The 19,809-nt window shown below is 44.5% G+C and overlaps 1 protein-coding gene across 1 annotated transcript in view; it reads left to right on the top strand.

Annotated features, from left to right (window-relative positions):
- The window catches only part of LOC124556233, a 345,372-nt gene that overhangs the window by 240,870 nt on the left and 84,693 nt on the right, over positions 1-19,809 (top strand). Inside the window, exon 4 of the mRNA XM_047130222.1 lies at positions 5,963-6,042. Coding sequence (XP_046986178.1) covers positions 5,963-6,042 — 80 coding nt within the window. The remainder of the gene's footprint in view (positions 1-5,962; positions 6,043-19,809) is intronic.

Raw genomic sequence — 19,809 nt, 5'->3', positions numbered from 1 at the left:
TTTTAACGCGGGATCGTTTTTTCTCCTTAAATATGTGGCCGAGATAGTAATGTTTCCTGTAAGTATCTACGGCCGGGAGGTTTGTTTGGAGTAGCTGTAAACTTTACTACGATACAGAGTGCTCATAAACAGTCTGAAAAGCTTGTAAGCGTGTTGCAGTGTAGGTTGTGTTGAGAAGTAAATGTTAAGTAAAAAATTTATACGTTGCTACCAGTACGAGTTAATTAGCATTAAAATTTGCCATTCAGATCTTTTCACGCTCAAATTCAAGCGGCCTGCCAGAGTCGGCGTCCCCAAACATGTCCTTTGTTTGGGTTCTTGAAATCGAACAAGAGAGCGATACAAACATTGGACCTGGGACAGTAGTGAGGACCGAACCCGAGCCAAAGGCTGAGCAGTCTCGTTCGCTATCATCTACGCTATGAGGAAAACTAACACTAAGTGTGTCTGCAGGCCACTCGAATTCGTGCGGGCAACTGTCTAATAAAATAACTTCAGTGTTAATTAACTCGAAAACGGCGCAACGTATTGAATGTTTCTTGACAATTATGTATCACCGCTATCTGCCCTGCAACGCCCATACAAATTTTTGAGACTGTTTCTGACCACCCTTACAAAGACGAAGTCCTTCACCGTTGTTATCAAAAATCTCCTAAAGTACTTTACCTATTCACTTCACATTTTTGCACGATAGCTGTAATAAACTTTCGGAGGGGCATAGGCTATATATTTTAGTGTATATTTTTAGTATCTGAAGGGGAAACGTTTGCAGAAAAGCTCAAGGGCGTGACCGATTTACTTCAATAATTATACGATGCTCGAATAAAAATTTATACCGACGTAGGCAATATATTTTTTTAAAGAAACAATTTACAGGTTTTCTGTTAAAATCAACTGCAAGAAAAAAGCCTAACTTTTTCACAGTCAGTTTTAACTATGATAGGAGGGCATTCAATCCATTAGAGAAACGGTTTACCTCAAACATATTCTTCCTCTTTATATATAATTTTAAACAAAAATTGTATATACAACAAAGTGTTGTGTTGTTTTCTTCCTCGCAGTAGGTTTTAGCAGAAAATAGGAAAGTAGTTTTTATGGCTCACTGGTTCATGATCAAAATTCTACAAAGGACTGTCAATCGTCAGAAACCCTCTAATCCTTCCCGTTCGCAGATGAAAACTATGAAGAATACTGTCATGGAAGCTACTATCCCTACAGATCCAGCAGCTGCAGAGATCTTTGTCACATCTCGTATACGAACCATTTTCCCATTCATTGTAAACGACTTCAACACCCCAGTCAAGGTTTCATTTGCAATAACAATGAACAAGGCTCTAGGTCAGAGAGAGGGTGGATGAGGAGCTGGATAGGGGGGAGGGGGAGGAAATGGACAGAGAGAGAACTTCCAAGATGAAGGTGAGAGCCACATCTGACTTGTAATTCGCTTATCGTATTTCGGGACTGTTGTTTCTGTCGTCACAACAGCATATCTTAATCCACTGAATAATTTTCGGAAATATTTGCAAATTACTTTAACTAATGAGCACTTGTGCGGCAGGTGATGTAATTACAGGATTGAGTGAATCGTTCGCTCTGCTGCGCCAGTGTGAGCTGTTTAGAAACTTCCTAGGAGATTGAAAGTGTTACGTACCGAGACTCTTGCCCGGAACCTGGACTTTCGCGGCCCATGCTCTTACTGACTGAGCTATCCAGGTACGATTGAAGACCAGTCTTCACAGATTCACTTCTGCCACTGCATCCTTCCTACTTCCATTTCACCTAAGTTTTGGTCAAGCCATTTCTCCATAATACACGGTGTCCCAAGGGGAATGGTCAATGAATATTCCAGGGTATGACAGGAACGGTTATTCGAAGCAAAAAAATCTGGTAAACATGGACACTAAAATGAATACCTTCGGAGCTATGAGCACTACTTCGTTGAAGCTACTGTGAAAAATCTCTTCTACCAAAAAAGTGCTCAACACTCTTAAGGTATGCACTTTGTTTACCAGAAATTTATGTTTTGGGCGTTACTACCACCTCTCAAAATTGGAAAGCAAAGAGCTTGCAGCAGGAGAGATTTGTTTCTCAGTATCGAAGACGAATATGAAGACCTCATAGCTCTTAAGGTATGCATTTTAGAACCCGGTTTTCTAGACCTTTTTGCTTGGAATCATTCCTGCCATATCCCTGAATATTGACCATTTCTCCTGGGAGCCACAGTACAATTTGTCCAGGAGTAGTAGTCCACCAAGGTATATACGTAGATGACAAAAGTCTCCTGTGATAACTCCTAATATCGTGTCGGACCTTCTTTTGCAAAGCGTAGTGCAGCAACTCGACTTGGCATGGATCACCAAATCTCTGGATGACCCGTGCAGAAATATAGAGCGTGCTGCCTCTGTAGCCGTCCATAATTGCCAAAGTGTTGCCGGTGCAGGATTTTTGTCCCATAGATATTCGATGTGATTCATGTCAGGCGATCTGAGTGGCCAAATCATTCGCTTGAATTGTCCAGAATGTTCTTCGGACCAGTCGCGAATAGTTGTGGCTCGGTGACATGACGCATTGTCATCCATAAAAATACCATCGTTGCTTGGGAACATGAAGTCCATGAATGGCTGCAAATGGTCCCCAAACAGTCGAACGTAATGATCGGTTCAGTTGGACCACAGGGCAGCGTCCACTCCATGTAAGCACAGTCCACACAATTACGGAGCCACCACCAACTTGTACAGTGCCTTGTTGACAAATTGGGTCCACCGGCCGGTGTGGCCGTGCGGTTCTAGGCGCTTCAGTTCGGAACCGCGTGACCGCTACGGTCGCAGGTTCGAATCCTGCCTTGGGTATGGATGTGTGTGACGTCCTTAGGTTAGTTAGGTTTAAGTAGTTCTAAGTTCTAGGGGACTGATGACCTCAGATGTTGAGTCCCATAGTGCTCAGAGCCATTTGAACCATTTTGAACAAATTGGGTCCGTGGCTTCGTGGGGTCTGCTCCATACTCGAATCCTACCATCAGCAATTATCATCTGAAATCTAGAATCATCTGACTGGCCCACGGTTTCCCAGTCATCTAGGGTCCAACCACCAGAATCACGAGCCTAGGAGAGGTGCTGCAGGCGACGTCATGCTGTTAGCAAAGGCACTCACAGTGGTCGTCTGCTGCCATAACCCATTGGCGCCAAATTTCGTCACACTGTCCTAACGGATACGTTCGTCATACGTTCCACAATGATTTCTGCGGTTATTTCACGCAGTGCTGCTTGCCTGTTAGCACTGACAACTCTACGCAAACGCTGCTGCTTTCGGTCGTCAAGTGAACTCCTTCGGCCACTGCGTCGTCCGTGGTGAGAGGTAACGCCTGAAATTTGGTATTTCCGGCACACTCTTGCCACTGTGGATCTCTGAACACTGAATTCCGTAACGATTTCCGAAATGGCGTGTCCCATGAGTCTAGCTCCAACTACATTCTGCGTTCAAAGTCTGTTAAATCACGTCTTGCGGCTATAATCACGTCGGATACCTTTTACATGAATCACTTGAGTACAAATGACAGCTCCGCCAATGCACTGCCCTTTTATACCTTATATACGCGATACTACCGCCAACTGTGTATGCGTATGTCGCTTTCCCATGACTTATCACCTCATTGTAGAAGAGAGCTTTTGTGATGTTTGGAAATTAGGAGAGATATATTGCCGGAAGTGAGGGTGTGAGGGAGGGTCGTAAGCCGGCCGAAGTGGCCGTGCGGTTAAAGGCGCTGCAGTCTGGAACCGCGAGACCGCTACGGTCGCAGGTTCGAATCCTGCCTCGGGCGTGGATGTTTGTGATGTCCTTAGGTTAGTTAGGTTTAACTAGTTCTAAGTTCTAGGGGACTAATGACCTCAGCAGTTGAGTCCCATAGTGCTCAGAGCCATTTGAACCATTTTGGAGAGTCGTAAGTCGTGCCTAGATAATTCAATCGCTAAGAAGATTCCCACGGAAGTAAAGGTTCCGGGTTTGAGTCCCAACCCGTCGCAAAGTTTTAATTTGCCAGGACATTTCAGTTAGAATAACGGCGCAATAAAACCGCATCATATTTATGTCAATGAAATCAAACTGACACACCAGTGCTTAATTGATGACAAAGTCATAACACTCATTTAATAAACCGATTCAGCCAGTGCCCAACCTGAAGTAGGCGGAAAACGTTACATGTATTACGCAAATGAACACACACGTGCGGTAAACCGACTGCGACATTGGAAAGATAGAAGCGAGCAGTTAGTTATCAAATGGCGTGCACTTGTACATCGTTTTGAACGAGGTGTCACACTGGTAAGACACTCTATTCCTATTAGGGAAGATAGCGGTTCAAATGTTCGTCCGACCACCACAAAAGAACAACTACGTCGTTTGGTGCCTTTTCAGGGTGGTGGGGGAGGGCAAAGGTGGTGGCGGCGGGGCAGTGGTTCCAATGCTTCCGAAAGACACTGCAAACAACACTATTCAAAATGGTTCAAATGGCTCTGAGCACTATGGGATGAATCCAGGTTCTGTTTACAGCATCATGATGGTCGCATCCGTGTTTAACGACATCACGGTGAACGCACATTGGAAGCGTGTATTCGTCATCGCCATACTGCCGTATCACCCGGCGTGATGGTATGGAGTGCCATTGGATACACGTCTCTGTCACCTCTTGTTCGCATTGACGGCACTTTGAACAGTGGACGTTAAATTTCAGATGTGTTGCGACCCGTGGCTCTGCCCTTCATTTGATCCCCACGAAACCCCACATTTCAGCAGGATAATGCACGACCGCATGTTGCAGGTCCTGTACGGGCCTTTCTGGAAACAGAAAATGTTCGACTGCTGCCCTGGCCAGCACATTCTCCAGATCTCTCACCCATTGAAAACGTCTGGTCGATGGTCAATGGTGGCCGAGCAACTGGCTCGTCACAATACGCCAGTCACTACTCTTGATGAACTGTGGTATCGTGTTGAAGCTGCATGGGCAGCTGTACCTGTACACGCCACCCAAGCTCTGTTTGACTCAATGTCCAGGCGTATCAAGGCTGTTATTACGGCCAGAGGTGGTTGTTCTGGCTACTGATTTCTCAGAATCTATGCGCCCAAATTAAGTGAAAATGTAATCACATGTCAGTTGTAGTATAATATATTTGTCCAATGAATACCCGTTTATCATCTGCATTTATTCTTGGTGTAGCAATTTTAATGGCCAGTAGTGTATCTCTGTATTTGAATACGCATGCCTATACCAGTTTCTTTGGCGCTTCAGTGTAGTATCGCTACGAAATATGAGCCGTCGATACCCATCCCTGGTGACTATACACTACTGAGAAGTTCGAGAAATCAACCCTTGCCATCTGAGCGATAGAACTTTCTTCTCATTTCTCTTTTTTTTTTGCAGCAGCAGCAACATGAGTATTCAGTTATACGCTTCCTTCCTTTACTGTTCATGAACGAGAGCCAATATTTATTTTTGCAATGTCTTTCAATGAATACAGTCCACTGAGTTCGCATCCGCTAAATACATATCTCCCTGATTCATTGCCGGCCGGGTTGGCCGAGCGGTTCTAGGCGCTACAGTCTGGAACCGCATGACCGCTACGGTCGCAGGTTCGAATCCTGCCTCGGGCATGGATGTGTGTGATGTCCTTAGGTTGGTTAGGTTTAAGTAGTTCTAAGTTCTAGGGGACTGATGACCTCAGATGTTAAGTCCCATAGTGCTCAGAGCCATTTGAACCATTTGAACCTGATTCATTTTAATTTGTTTACCAGAATGGAGAAAAAAGACCAACTTCTACACTATGCAACCGATCTCAAGAGACTTCCCATTAGAAAATTATATGTGCAGTTTATTTACAGACTTTTAAGAAAATTATTGTCATATAATTTATGAGTTATATGTGTTAGTAAAGAAACCTTCTTATCAGGGCCTTCTTTCTGTTTGTTACAGAGAAAAATATGACTGGACAACAGTGTACTTTGTCGCGCGGAAATTGTGTGGGAGATGTGGACAAAATGACGAATCTAAAGGTAAGATGATGTTGTAACTTTTTTATGTACGAGTGTAACATCTCAGTATCATACCAAAGGATAGATTGAAAGATTGCGAGAATAAGCCCAGTGTTTGCTTACTGTCAGCCATTGTAACTCTTCTTTACGATATTAATATATTATTGATAGTATTAATGACCAATAGTTCTTCCGTAAGATCAGAACTTCTAAGTAATGTTTTAAATTTGTATTGCTCTTATCGATAACCAACATATAATTAATTGCAATTTCCTGGTATTTATATTTATTTTTTACCGTTTATTTACACATTTTAAGTATAATTGTTGGAGGATTTATTCCTTGAAGTAATAGTGCATTTCATGTTATATTAGTTCCACACTTTCTTGCCTTTGCTCAAAGTTTTGGAGCATCCTTCTATACCGATAACATATTGATCCCTGTCCTTACCATCCGTTGCTTCGCTCCCCGAGAGACACCATTTGACTATTCCCTGTTATTATTTACTGATGTTCTCTTCTACAATATGGCTAGTAGTTCCTACATTTTGTGTTAGGACGAATTGATTTTAATCTTCTCGTGTTGGGTGTGACTTGTTGGTGAGGTCTGTGAATAATGAATGGTTTGTCTGTGCAAATTATTTTATATGATCGGCCTTTACTGTAGTCATAGTATCCAATATCACAAACCTAGATCACAACTATGATCACATGATGTCTGTTAATCCACTTATCTCTGTTTATGTAGTTATGTTTCACGTTTTGACACATTGTGTAATCATACAGGAGATGTTAAAAAAAGTAAAAAAAGAAAAGTAAGGAACTCATCCGTGTCTTACTGGCCCTTTGTTTACCGGGACAGCGTACTCTTATGGCGCAGGGTTAAGGAAAATATTCCGTAGAGCTGGTTGGTTGATTTTTTTGTGATTTGGGGGGGGGGGGAGGTTGGGGGGGATTGGGGGGTGGGGGGGGGGGGGGGGAAGGGATCAAACAGGGAGGTCGTCGGTTCCATCGGATCAGGGAAGGATGTGGAAGGAAGTTGGCCTTGCCCTTTCAGAGGAACCATTCCGGCATTTGCCTCAAGCGTTTTAGGGAAATCGCTGAAAACGTAAATCAGGATGGCCGGACGCGGGTTTGAACCTCGTCCTCCGAATACGGGTCCATTATCCTAATCACTCCGGCAACTCGCTCGGTTTCCTAAGAGTTTCACCCTGCTTTTATAGAGAGTGCACATTAATAACACTAACGAAGTGTAGGGACTGATTTCTGAATGGAAATGGAGGAAAATAGGTCTTATGAAGATGTATCCGGAAATGGATGTAGTGTGTGCAATGACAACAAATCGTCTCGGAACAGAGTACAGAGGTGCATCGCATCCACGTCACAAACAATGCTCACAGTGGCCTCCATTGGATGCAGTGCACGCGTTCACGTGTCGCATTATGTATTGCCGTACTCTTTCACACGTTACGGTTTCTCTCCGAATCGCGTCACAGGAGTAAAACCCGGTCCTCCAGATCTGGTGTACGCACAGTCACTGCACGTTCGTCTGTCTCAAAAGACACATGATCACACAAACGCCCAAAATGGGCGTGAAATGTTGTGTGATGTCTTTGGTGTCTGTGAGGATACTTATTTTGGTATAGCCGTGCTGCCTTTCGACCGTTTCCATCTGCTTGGCCATACACCATCTTGCCTTGTTCCCGACTTGAGTACCAAACCATTGTGCCACTTACACTACGCTGCGTCAATCACACAGCCTACAAACATTCACTACTGGCCATTAAAATTTGCTACACCAAGAAGAAATGTAGATGATAAACGGGTATTCATTGGACAAATATATTACACTACAACTGACATGTGATTACATTTTCACCCAATTTGGCTGCATACATCCTGAGAAATCAGTACCCAGAACAACCACCTCTGGTCATAATAATGGCCTCGATAAGCCAGGGCATTGAGTCAAACAGAGCTTGGGTAGAGTGTACAGGTACAGCTGCCCATGCAGCTTCAACGCGATACCACAGTTCATGAAGAGTAGTGACTGGCGTATTGTGACGAGCCAGTTGCTCGGGAACCATTGACCAGACGTTTTCAATTGGTGAGAGATCTGGAGAATGTACTGGCCAGGGCAGCAGTCGAACATTTTCTGTATCCAGAAAGGCCCGTACAGGACCTGCAACATGCGGTCGTGCATTATCCTGCTGAAATGTAGGGTTTCGCAGTGATCGAATGAAGGGTAGAGCCACGGGTTGTGACACATCTGAAATGTAATGTCCACTGTTCATAGTGCCGTCAATGCGAACAAGAGGTGACCGAGAGGTGTAGCCAATGGCACCCCGTCTCATCACGCCGGGTGATACGCCAGTATGGCGATGACGAATACACGCTTCCAATGTGCGTTTACCGCGATGTCGCCAAACACGGATGCGACCATCATGATGCTGTAAACAGAACCTGGATTCATCCGAAAAAATCACGTTTTGCCATTCGTGCATCCTGGTTCGTCGTCGAGTACACCATCGCAGGCGCTCCTGGCTGTGATGCAGCGTCAAGGGTAACCGCAGCCATGGTCTCCGAGCTGATAGTCCATGCTGCTGCAAACGTCGTCGAACTGTTCGTGCAGATGGTTGTTGTCTTGCAAACGTCCCCATCTGTTGACTCAGGGATCGAGACGTGGCTGCACGATCCATTACAGCCATACGGATAAGATGCCTGTCATGTCGACTGCTAGTGATACGAGGCAGTTGGGATCCAGCACGGCGTTCCGTATTACGCTCCTGAACCCACCGATTCCATATTCTGCTAACAGTCATTGGATCTCGACCAACGCGAGCAGCAATGTCGAGATGCGATAAACCGCAATCACGATAGGCTACAATCCGACCTTTATCAAAGTCGGAAACGTGATGGTACGCATTTCTCCTCCTTACACGAGGCATCACAACAACCTTTCACCAGGCAACGCCGGACAACTGCTATTTGTGTATGAGAAATCGGTTGGAAACGTTCCTCATGTCAGCACGTTGTAGGTGCACCAGCGGCGCCAACCTTGTGTGAATGGTCTGAAAAGGTAATCATTTGCATATCACAGCATCTTCTTCCTGTCGGTTAAATTTCGCGTCTGTACCACGTCATCTTCGTGGTGTAGCAATTTTAAATGCCAGTAATGTACAAGGAACGAACGGCACGTATTCAAAGGAACTCTTGTTCGCCAGCGCCATTTACCGTGGCAACGATATATTTCTAGACACATGTTCGTAGGACTTTGTTTTCCTCGATTTCCAGTCAGGAATCCGTCCCTGCAGTTTGTCGATTTTATTAATGTTCATCCTGTATACCTGACATGTAACAAAAACGTGTCGTCGAACAATGTCCTGTATAGGCCTTGAAATTCTTTATTGACCCTTCCATTTCTTCGTTCTCATTTGAAAGTAATTTAATACACAGAATCAATATTGTGGCCAATTGTCTCCACTGTCAGTATCTCGTGTCCATTCCTTCATACGAATTCATCACTTGACCAACATCTATTTGAGCCATGTTACCATTTTTATCTCATATACGCAGCCTGCAGACACGTAGCAACTAAATGGCTACACTCAATTAGTGTCACGCTAAACCTGTGCGCAGACTAATGAAACGCGTGGATGTTCGGTTTTGACGTCAAGGACAGAGTCGCATTCTTTGAAACTGAATAGATCATCTGTCACAGCATATGGTGGAAAACGTGTTTTATGCTGCAATGATGGGAATCAAAGGGAAAAGACGTTACAGGAATAACTTCGTAATAGTGGTCCGACAGTAATCGAAATACGTTGTTCGTTAATGAGAATACATTTTCACTGGAAGTCTGTTTCTGTTTTTATTGAATTGTATACCAAAATTACAATAATGGCTTCCGAGAACGAGTTAACTAAGGTGAAAATCGTACAGTACACAAGAAACAGCTTTAGTCTTAATTATTCCCACAAGCCGCAGTATAAACTAGGAGTCAAATGTTTGACATTCACGGCACGTGGCTGACGAGCAAACTTTGGTTACTGCTGTTGCTGGAATCATCCAATTCACACTTTCAGGGGTTGGACAAAAATATGGGAACACTAAAAAGACAGCACATTACCATGACTAACACTGTGTAGGGAACCGGTTAGTGTTCAAAACAGTCCTCACTCTCTCGGGATGGCCCAACAGGACCTGAATGGTTTTCAAGTCAATCCTATTTCATAATTCATGAAAAATAGTGACAAGATCAGGTAACGATGATGGAGGCGACAAATAGCGATCGCGCACCCTTCTCTTCAAAGTAGGTCACAAAGGCTCAGTAATAATGAGAACTGGTCCTGTCCGCAGCTTGTGGTCGTGCGGTAGCGTTGTCGCTTCCCACGCCCTGGTTCCCGGGTTCGATTCCCGGCGGGGTCAGGGATTTTCTCTGCCTCGTGATGACTGGGTGTTGTGTGATGTCCTTAGGTTAGTTAGGTTTAAGTAGTTCTAAGTTCTAGGGGACTGATGACCATAGATGTTAAGTCCCATAGTGCTCAGAGCCATTTGAACCATTCGAACTGGTCCTGTGGGATGCGAGCTGTGTGAATGGCGGCTCTGTTGTCTTGGAACACAGTATCACCACTGAGAAATAACCATTATATCATGAGATGGACACGATTAGCAAAAATGGTCACATACTCCCTGGCAGTAATATGAACTTGCAGAGTAACCATTAGGCCCATGGAATACCACCATATGGTCGCAGAAATCATCACAAAACCCCCGATATATTTCACTCTTTGGACGTAAATTTGGCCATAAGTTGCAAACCGTTTGCATCAACACTCACGCTACTTAATGACTTTCTCCCATTCCTCTGTAGTCCAACTGTTATGGCTTTGGCACCAAGGTTTCCTCTTATGGGCATTTGTATCATTGATGAATGGCTTTGAAATTTCAGCTCGCCCTATAAATTCCTGCTTATGAAGCTCCCTTGCCATTGTTGTTCACAGGGTTCTCGAGTGCCACATTTAGTTCTGCAGTAGCTTTCGCGACTGCCACCCTCTCATTTTTCTTTACAATCCTATTCAGGTACCGTCTGTCACTCACACCCTTTCGTCCACGTTGTGACTTAGCAGATGTCTCTCCGCCTTCCTTGTATGCGCTATAAATCTTCGATAAGGTGCCTTTTGCAACACCGTACACTTCGACTGTTTTGGTCACGAAAGCACCCCCCATACGAGCACTAAGAGTTTTCCCACGTTCGAATTCGCTCGCTTAGCTCCGACGTAATGCACTCACAGCTACATAGAACACTGTTCTGAACACAACTGGGACTTGCAATGTATTGAGGACATTGTACAGCTGCCATCCATGGCCGAATACACCAGCGCCACGTGCAGGCCTGGCTAGCGTCTGCATTTATGTTCAAGCATGCATTTCTAGCTGTGTTTCCAAATTTCTGTCCAGCCCCTGTATATACACTACTGGTCCTTAAAATGGCTACATCAAGAAGAAATGAAGATGATAAATAGGTATTCATTGGACAAATATATTACACTAGAACTGACATGTGATTACATTTTCACGCAATTCGGGTGCATAGATACTGAGAAATCAGTACCCAGAACAACCACCTCTGGCCGTAATAACAGCCTTGATACGCCTGGGCATTGAGTAAAACAGAGCTTGGATGGCGTGTACAGGTACAGCTGCCCATGCAGCTTCAACACGATACCGCAGTTCATCAAGAGTAGTGACTGGCGTATTGTGACGAGCCAGTTGCTCGGCCTCCATTGACCAGACGTTTTCAATTGGTGAGAGATCTGGAGAGTGTGCTGGCCAGGGCAACAGTCGAACATTTTCTGTATCCAGAAAGGCCCGTACAGGCCCTGCAACATGCGGTCGTGCATTATCCTGCTGAAATGTAGTGTTTCGCAGTGATCGAATGAAGGGTAGAGCCACGGGTCGTAACACATCTGAGATATAACGTCCACTGTTCAAAGTGCCGTCAATGCGAACAGGAGGTCACCGAGACATGTAACCAATGGCAGCCCATACCATCACGCCGGGTGATACGCCAGTATGGCGATTACGAATACACGCTTCCAATGTGCGTTCACCGCGATGTCGCCAAACACGGATGCGACCATCATGATTCTGTGAACAGAACCTGGATTCATCCGAAAAAATGACGTTTTGCCATTCGTGCACCCCAGTTCGTCGTTGAGTACACCATCGCAGGCACTCCTGTCTGTGATGCAACGTCAAGGCTCTCCGAGCTGATAGTCCATGCTGCTGCAAACGTCGTCGAACTGTTCGTGCAGAAGGTTGTTGTCTTGCAAACGTCCCCATATGTTGACTCAGGGATCGAGACGTGGCTGCACGATCCATTACAGCCATGCTGATAAGAAGCCTGCCATCTCGACTGCTAGTGATACGAGGCCGTTGGGGTCCAGCACGGCGTTTCGTACTACCATCCTGAACCCACCGATTCCATATTCTGCTAACAGTCATTGGATCTCGACCAACGCGAGCAGCAATGTCGCGATACGATTAACCGCAATCGCTATAGGCTACAATCCGACCTTTATCAAAGTCGGAAACGTGATGGTACGCATTTCTCCTCCTTACACGAGGCATCACAACAATGTATTACCAGGCAACGCCGATCAACCGCTGTTTGTGTATGAGAAATCGGTTGGAAACTTTCCTCATGTCAGCACGTTGTACGTGTCGCCACCGGCGCCAACCTTGTATGAATGCTCTGAAAAGGTAATCATTTGCATATCACAGCATCTTCTTCCTGTCGGTTAAATTTCGCACCTGTAGCACGTCATCTTTTTCGTGTATCAATTTTAATGGTCAGTAGTGTATAAACCTCCACTGACATACTGCATATTACTGTCAAGCGGCTATCATGTGCATGCAGTGTGAAGGTTTCGTTCCGTACCATTCACGGATAGTACTGTATGTGGCATGATTGTTCACTGATAAGTCTCTGTCCGAACTGTTAGCATCATTTTATCTTTACGGAGTCGGTAGACAGGAATCTGAAGAACATTTGTAGTTTGTGCTCTCAGATCCGCTTCTTGGATTTTTCTGTGCACGTTTCTGCTAGATACACTTTGTCTTTATCCAAATGTGCATCAGTGTAGAGATTTCAGCCTTTCTTTGTATACCTGTTGTCTCAGGGTCTCACCAACAATCTTTAAGGTTCTTTTAACCCGTGAATTAAGATTCGTGTGCATGAGGAGTCTGTATGACTCTGTAAATCAGAAACTGTACACAAATTACAGTTTATTAAAGCCATGTTCGAATCCATTTACGACTGTTCAGACAGCGTGCCCTGAGCCTCATTACACATTTAACACTTTCACAGCTATTACTGTCGATTTTTGTCGAGTGTGAAAAGACTTGTTTCACGCCGTTGCTGGTCCCAGATATGACTATTCTGACTGTTAAAGTAACAAGCACGCATAAGGTAGGCCTCATCTGTGAACAACACATGGACAAAAAAGAAAAAAAAAAACACTAAGTATGCCATACAAGATGTAAAATCTGATGGGCCTACGGCAAACACCTTCTGAAGGTGGTGGCACACGTGAAAGTCTTACTCCTGCATAACTATCGAAATGAATACGTTTCTGTGCTTATAACACGTGGTATAGCACAAATAATGATTTGAGGTATAATAGTAAATCACTCCATCCGCAAAATCCTGTGTTTCGACGTCACAGTCTCCGAATGGCTCTGAGCGCTATGGGACTTAACATCTGAGGTCATCAGCCCCCTAGAACTTAGAACTACTTAAACCTAACTAACCTAAGGACATCACACACGTCAATGCCCGAGGCAGGATTCGAACCTGCGACCGTAGCGGTCGCGCAGTTCCAGAATGAAACGCCTAGAACCGCTCGGCCAACCCGGCCGGCGTCACAGTCTCCACCAACACGCTTAGTACATAGGCATTCCGCTTTTCGAAGGCGTAGGTGAAGTATAGCGAAGATACTATAGTGAGGATGTTGTGCGCAAGGAAACGAAAGCTCATGGGTGTCTTACATTGCCCCTTGTCCGACTGTAACACGTACCAAGTGAGTGGACGCAATGGTAAGCGAGCAGTATTCCATTATTCTGATAGCCTTGTCGTCCACGAGACGTTATAAATCTCAAAAAGTTCTTCCACTATGAACTGTACAAGTGTTTCGTGGGATTGTATTTTGTAGATAAACTGTATCCTTACCTATAACGCAAGTTCTGTCATCGTTCGTGCTCATATCTGTATACATTATTATTGAATTATACATTATTATTGAAAAGTATTTGTATTATGTGACCAGTACTTGTTGTTACTTATTAATCGTGTACTCAAAGGATATTATTTTTTCACTATGTGGTCGACTTTAAGTGTCTGCACATTAATTGTTATGTACAGAGAGACATTGTCTGGAATATATTTTCAGGAGGTGGTACCCCACTTTTCTTATATTTTTGAAAGATGTCATCTTAACGCCTTCAGCTGCTAGTAAAATTCTTTATTTATACAACCAATTTCAGTCGTCTGATCATCATCATCAGCATCAGGTTCATGAAAGTAGTCACAACATCATGTTAGGTGAAATATAAAATCGATATCGTTAGGTGATAAAACCATGAACAATATTCTGTCATTTCCTCTGCGTAGTATGAATCTGTTCACAGAGTTAATGCCGGCTACAGTTTTAACATAAATGTGTACACTTTATAGTACAGTTTTTATAGATTGACGACGTAATTTTTATTACTATATGATGACAGTGTACTATGCATGGTTTTATCACCTGGCGGTAACGATTTTATATTTCGGCTAACTTGATGCTGTGAGTATTTCTGTGAAATTGATGGCCAGACGAATGAAACTGGTTGTATAAATAAAGATGGTTCAAATGGCTCTGAGCACTATGGGACTTAACATCTGTGGTCATCAGTCCCCTAGAACTTAGAACTAATTAAACCTAACTAACCTAAGGACATCACACACATCCATGCCCGAGGCAGGATTCGAACCGTAGCAGTCACGCGGTCCCGGACTGCGCGCCTAGAACCGCTAGACCACCGCGGCCGGCATAAATAAAGAATTTTACCAGCAGCTCAAGGCGGTAAGGTGACATTTTTAAAATTATCTATAATAATTTTCATACTACACAATATGTCGCATTAACAAGCTCATTTTCATCTCTTGTCTTGTGGCAGGTAGACCGTCAGGTTCCAAGGCTGCATTATATTGCTACATGTTACACCAAGGCAGTCATCTTTAAAATTAACCTCTAGCATAATGGATATAAATAGTGTAATCTTTCGACTGCGGGCTGTGCAAACGCGTTATCTGATACTTAAGTAAGTTAAAAGTGCCTTTGAAACATTGTACTGACACAAGTTCATATGGAAAACGATTTAAAATTCGCTAGTAGGTTGGCGTTTTTCTCTGTATTTCAGCACCGTCTCTGCTTCGAAGTCTATGGCCAGCTGTTTATTTTTCTGAGAATTTGTTGTGGATTGGTTCTCTATAGGAAAGATTTGCACGGTTCAGTCACGCTTATATGACGACTGTCTGGTTAAAAAAATGGCTCTGAGCACTTGGGACTTAACATCTGAGGTCATCAGTCCCCTAGAACTTAGAACTACTTGAACCTAACTAACCTAAGTACATCACACATATCCATGCCCCAGGCAGGATTCGAACCTGCGACCGTAGCGGTCACGCGGTTGCAGACTGAAGCACCTAGAACCCCTCGGTCACAACGGCCGGCGACGACTGTCTATGTTCGATGTCAACGTGCAATAACCATTGACAGGCGGCAGGTGGCAGCACTAGTAGTGGAGGATATACCGGGTGATCAAAAAGTCAGTATAAATTTGAAAACTTAATAAACCACGGAATAATGTAGATAGAGAGGTAAAAATTGACACACGTGCTTGGAATGACATGGGGTTTAATTAGAACAAAGAAAAAACAAAGTATTGCTAGACGCGTGAAAGATCTCTTGCGCGCGTCGTTTGGTGATGATCGTGTGCTCAGCCGCCACTTTCGTCATGCTTGGCCTTCCAGGTCCCCAGACCTCAGTCCGTGCGATTATTGGCTTTGGGGTTACCTGAAGTCGCAAGTGTATCGTGATCGACCGACATCTCTAGGGATGCTGAAAGACAACATCCGACGCCAATGCCTCACCATAACTCCGGACATGCTTTACAGTGCTGTTATGCCAATTATTGCTATTCTGATCAGATGAAGCGCCATCTGTCGCACATTTTTTGAACGTTTGTATTTTTTTGGTTCTAATAAAACCCCATGTCATTCCAAGCATGTGTGTCAATTTGTACCTCTCTATCTACATTATTCCGTGATTTATTCAGTTTTCAAATTTATACTGACTTTTTGATCACTCGGTATAATGCGAGTCGCGGGGTCGGGGGGGGGGGGGGGGGGGGGGGCGAAAAACAGCACAGTCGTAACTGTAATGCGAAAAAGGAGCGATTATCTGGCGTCCAAAACGGCACGATCGTTGGCTTTAGGGCCAAATGTGGAAGCATTTCCGAAACGACTATGTTTGTTAACTGTTCGCGATCTGCCGCGGCTAAAGTATCCTGTGTATGGCAAAACGGCGGCCGGCAGCTGTGGCCGAGCGGTTCTAGGCGCTTCAGTCTGGAACCGCGCTGCTGCTACGGTCGCAGGTTCGAATCCTGCCTGGGGCATGGATGTGTGTGATGTCCTTAGGTTTAAGTAGTTCTAAGTCAAGGGGACTGATGACCTCAGATGTTAAGTCTGATAGTGCTTAGAGGCACTTGAGCCATTTGCAAAACGGCGTTATTCAAAACCGCTGCCGAAGTAACTGTGGTGCACCACGGGCCATAGGTGACAGAGGCGAACGACGGCTGCGGAAATGTGTGTCGACGAATAGACGTGAGACTGTTTAGCAGCTGACCGTCCAGATGTATCAAGAGACTGAAAACATTGTCCTCAACGACCGTTGCTGCGTGTGGGCCTCCGCAGCGGTTTCCTGATTCATGCTCCCATACTGACTGCTGTTCACCGGCGACGAAGGCTGGAATTTTCATGCCAATACCGCAGCTGGACATATGCCGAGTGGCAAAAGGTGGCTTTTCAAATTAATCACGTTTGGTGCTCCATCGGACAGAAACGTCTGAAAGCAAACACCCTGCAACAATCCTCGGAACGGCCCAGTTCACTGTTGTGATCATGTTGTGTCGGTATCGGCGTATTCAGAAGGAGACGGACGGATCAACCTCAAGAGAATTCACTGGATCATCTTCGCCCAGCCTAAACCACTATGGATATAAACTTGAAATGTGGAGAGAGTGTAGGCATAGTATAAGAAGGGATTGTTCGAAATTTCACTCCTAAAGGCGTAAAACAGAACATGACAGGCTTTTTGAAAATATGTCACTATTAAGGTAATTTTTAACCTAGAACTGCGAGAATTGGTATTTGGTTTCTTAGTCCGAAATAAAACAATACGACTTTTAACATTTTTGGAAAGTCAACCACCAAGGGTTAAAAGAGTAGGTGAAAGTATTTTGAAGGTGAATCATTATTAAGGAACTACTAAAGCATTGTTAAACCTACTTTTATGAAAACTGGTATTTGACTTCTTGGTTCGAAATAAAAATCAGTGCTTTAGTATTTTCAGTACATAAAGCATACAGCCAACCTGTTGGCTGTAGGCTATTGACAATTTATTTACAGATGCTGCAATCAGCTATGTTTAAAACTGCGTATTTGAAATTCAACGCCCTAAGGGAGTGAAATAGGAGGAAAAAGCTTTATGACATTATTTCATTAAGAAAGAAATTTCAAAGCTAAATCTACGAAGCTTCGTATTTGGCTTCTCTGTGGGGGTTCGGAATTTGATACAGGATACTGTATTAAAGTGGTGAAGTGGTCAGAGTCGTACTCTCCTTATTTCTGCTCATGAAAATGCTGTTTCCCAACAAAATTCCAACTACCTTCTTCCGGGTCTTGTCACCACAGTTTGGAGACCTCAATGACAGTGTGTGTGTGTGTGTGTGTGTGTGTGTGTGTGTGTGTGTGTGTGTGTGTGTGTTCGTAAAGCATAACTCAGAATGAACAGACGCGAATTTGCTGCTTTTTGATAGCATACCAATTTTTGTCTGTGTATTTGGGAACAGAGGTAAATATCCAGTTTGCAAATGCAGCTCAAATTTGTGGTAATAATTACCAGATCTACCCGCGGCATAAACGGTTATTGCGGTTTCGATTGTTCTTACCCGTTCCACGTGAAGAACTCGCAGTTTGTTTGGTCTCCGCACTGTGACACAAATTTTTATTCGGCTCTTATACTCTTTACGAGATTCAGTCTTTGTTGTAAGATTCGTGCTGGAATTTACGTAGTGCACTATTCCACTGCGCGTCTATCATCAAGAGCAGGCCGCTGCAAATAGCCGTTGGCGCAGTGTGTAGTTACAGTACGGTAATTGCGTCGTGCGTCAGGTGTGGAGCAGTTAGCAAACTCTAGTTGGCGAGGGGACGCGTGCGGCGGCCAGGGCAGGCTGTGCGCTTTGTGCTGAGTCACCGCCCAAGGCCACGCCTCCCGCCGCCGCCGTTTTCAGATGCAGATCGACTACTCCCGCCGGAGGCCCCCGTTGCTTGGAATGTGTCTCAAAACACTGCCTCAGCACACCGGTTGATGTGGAGTGAACAGCGTACCCCAACTCCATCCTCCCTCCGTAAACTACCCTACGGCAGGTGGCGAAGGGTACTTAATGTACCACTGTAATTCCACAACCGCCCTTGTTTCTCACTGCATTCGACGATAGTACGTGGGAAAAATGATCTTCCTTAAGCTTCCGTATGTATTCGAATTTCTCGAATCTTTCTCCCCTTGGCACAAAAACTCCTCTTCGTAGCGTTAGCTACTGGAGTTTGATGAGCATCTTCTTGACGCTATCACGCATGCTACACTTACCCTGATCTATATACCCATCTACGTCAATACTCCGCAAATCACCTGACAGTGTGTGGCAGAGGGTTTATCTGGTACCACGAAATGATCCACCCTTCCCTCTTCTACTCGCGAATGACGCAAAGGAAGAATGATTGTCGGTAAGCCTCCATATTAGACCTAATTTTTCGAATTTTTTCATCGTGGTCATTTCTCGAGGAGAAACTAATGTGCTGCCCGACCCTTTCCGGAAAACACTCTCTCGAAATTTCAATAGTAAACCTCTCCTTGACGCACAACGTCTCTCTTGTAGCGTCTGCCACTGGAGTTCTTTGAGCATCTCTCTAACGCTCCCGCGCCTACTAAACGAACCCGTGAAGAAACGCACCGCTCTTCTTTGGATCTCTCCCCCCCCCCCTCTCACCCTTTCTTTCTTTCTTTCCCCCCTCCTTTCTCTGCCTCGTGATGACTGGGTGTTGTGTGATGTCATTAGGTTAGTTAGGTTTAAGTAGTTCTAAGTTCTAGGGGACTGATGACCATAGATGTTAAGTCCTATAGTGCTCAGAGCCATTTTTCCCCCCTCCTATCAGTCCTACGTGGTAAGGGACGCAGACTGATGAACAGTACTCAGGAATCTGTCGAATAAGCGCCTTGTAAGCCACTTCTTCCGTTGATGAGTTACATGTCCTCAAGATTCTTCCTATGAACCTGCTTTCCCTACTATACAGTTTACGTAGTCATTCCACTTCACTCTGGATATTTACTCCTAAATATTTTGCGGTATATACTGTTTCGGGAAATTTTTCATAAATAGTGTAGTTGTACAGTAGTGGATTATT

Source organism: Schistocerca americana, chromosome X (assembly GCF_021461395.2).
Source record: "Schistocerca americana isolate TAMUIC-IGC-003095 chromosome X, iqSchAmer2.1, whole genome shotgun sequence".
Classification (NCBI taxonomy): domain Eukaryota; kingdom Metazoa; phylum Arthropoda; class Insecta; order Orthoptera; family Acrididae; genus Schistocerca; species Schistocerca americana.
The sequence above is the reverse complement of the archived record's forward strand: the minus strand, read 5'-3'. Positions and strand labels throughout refer to the sequence as shown.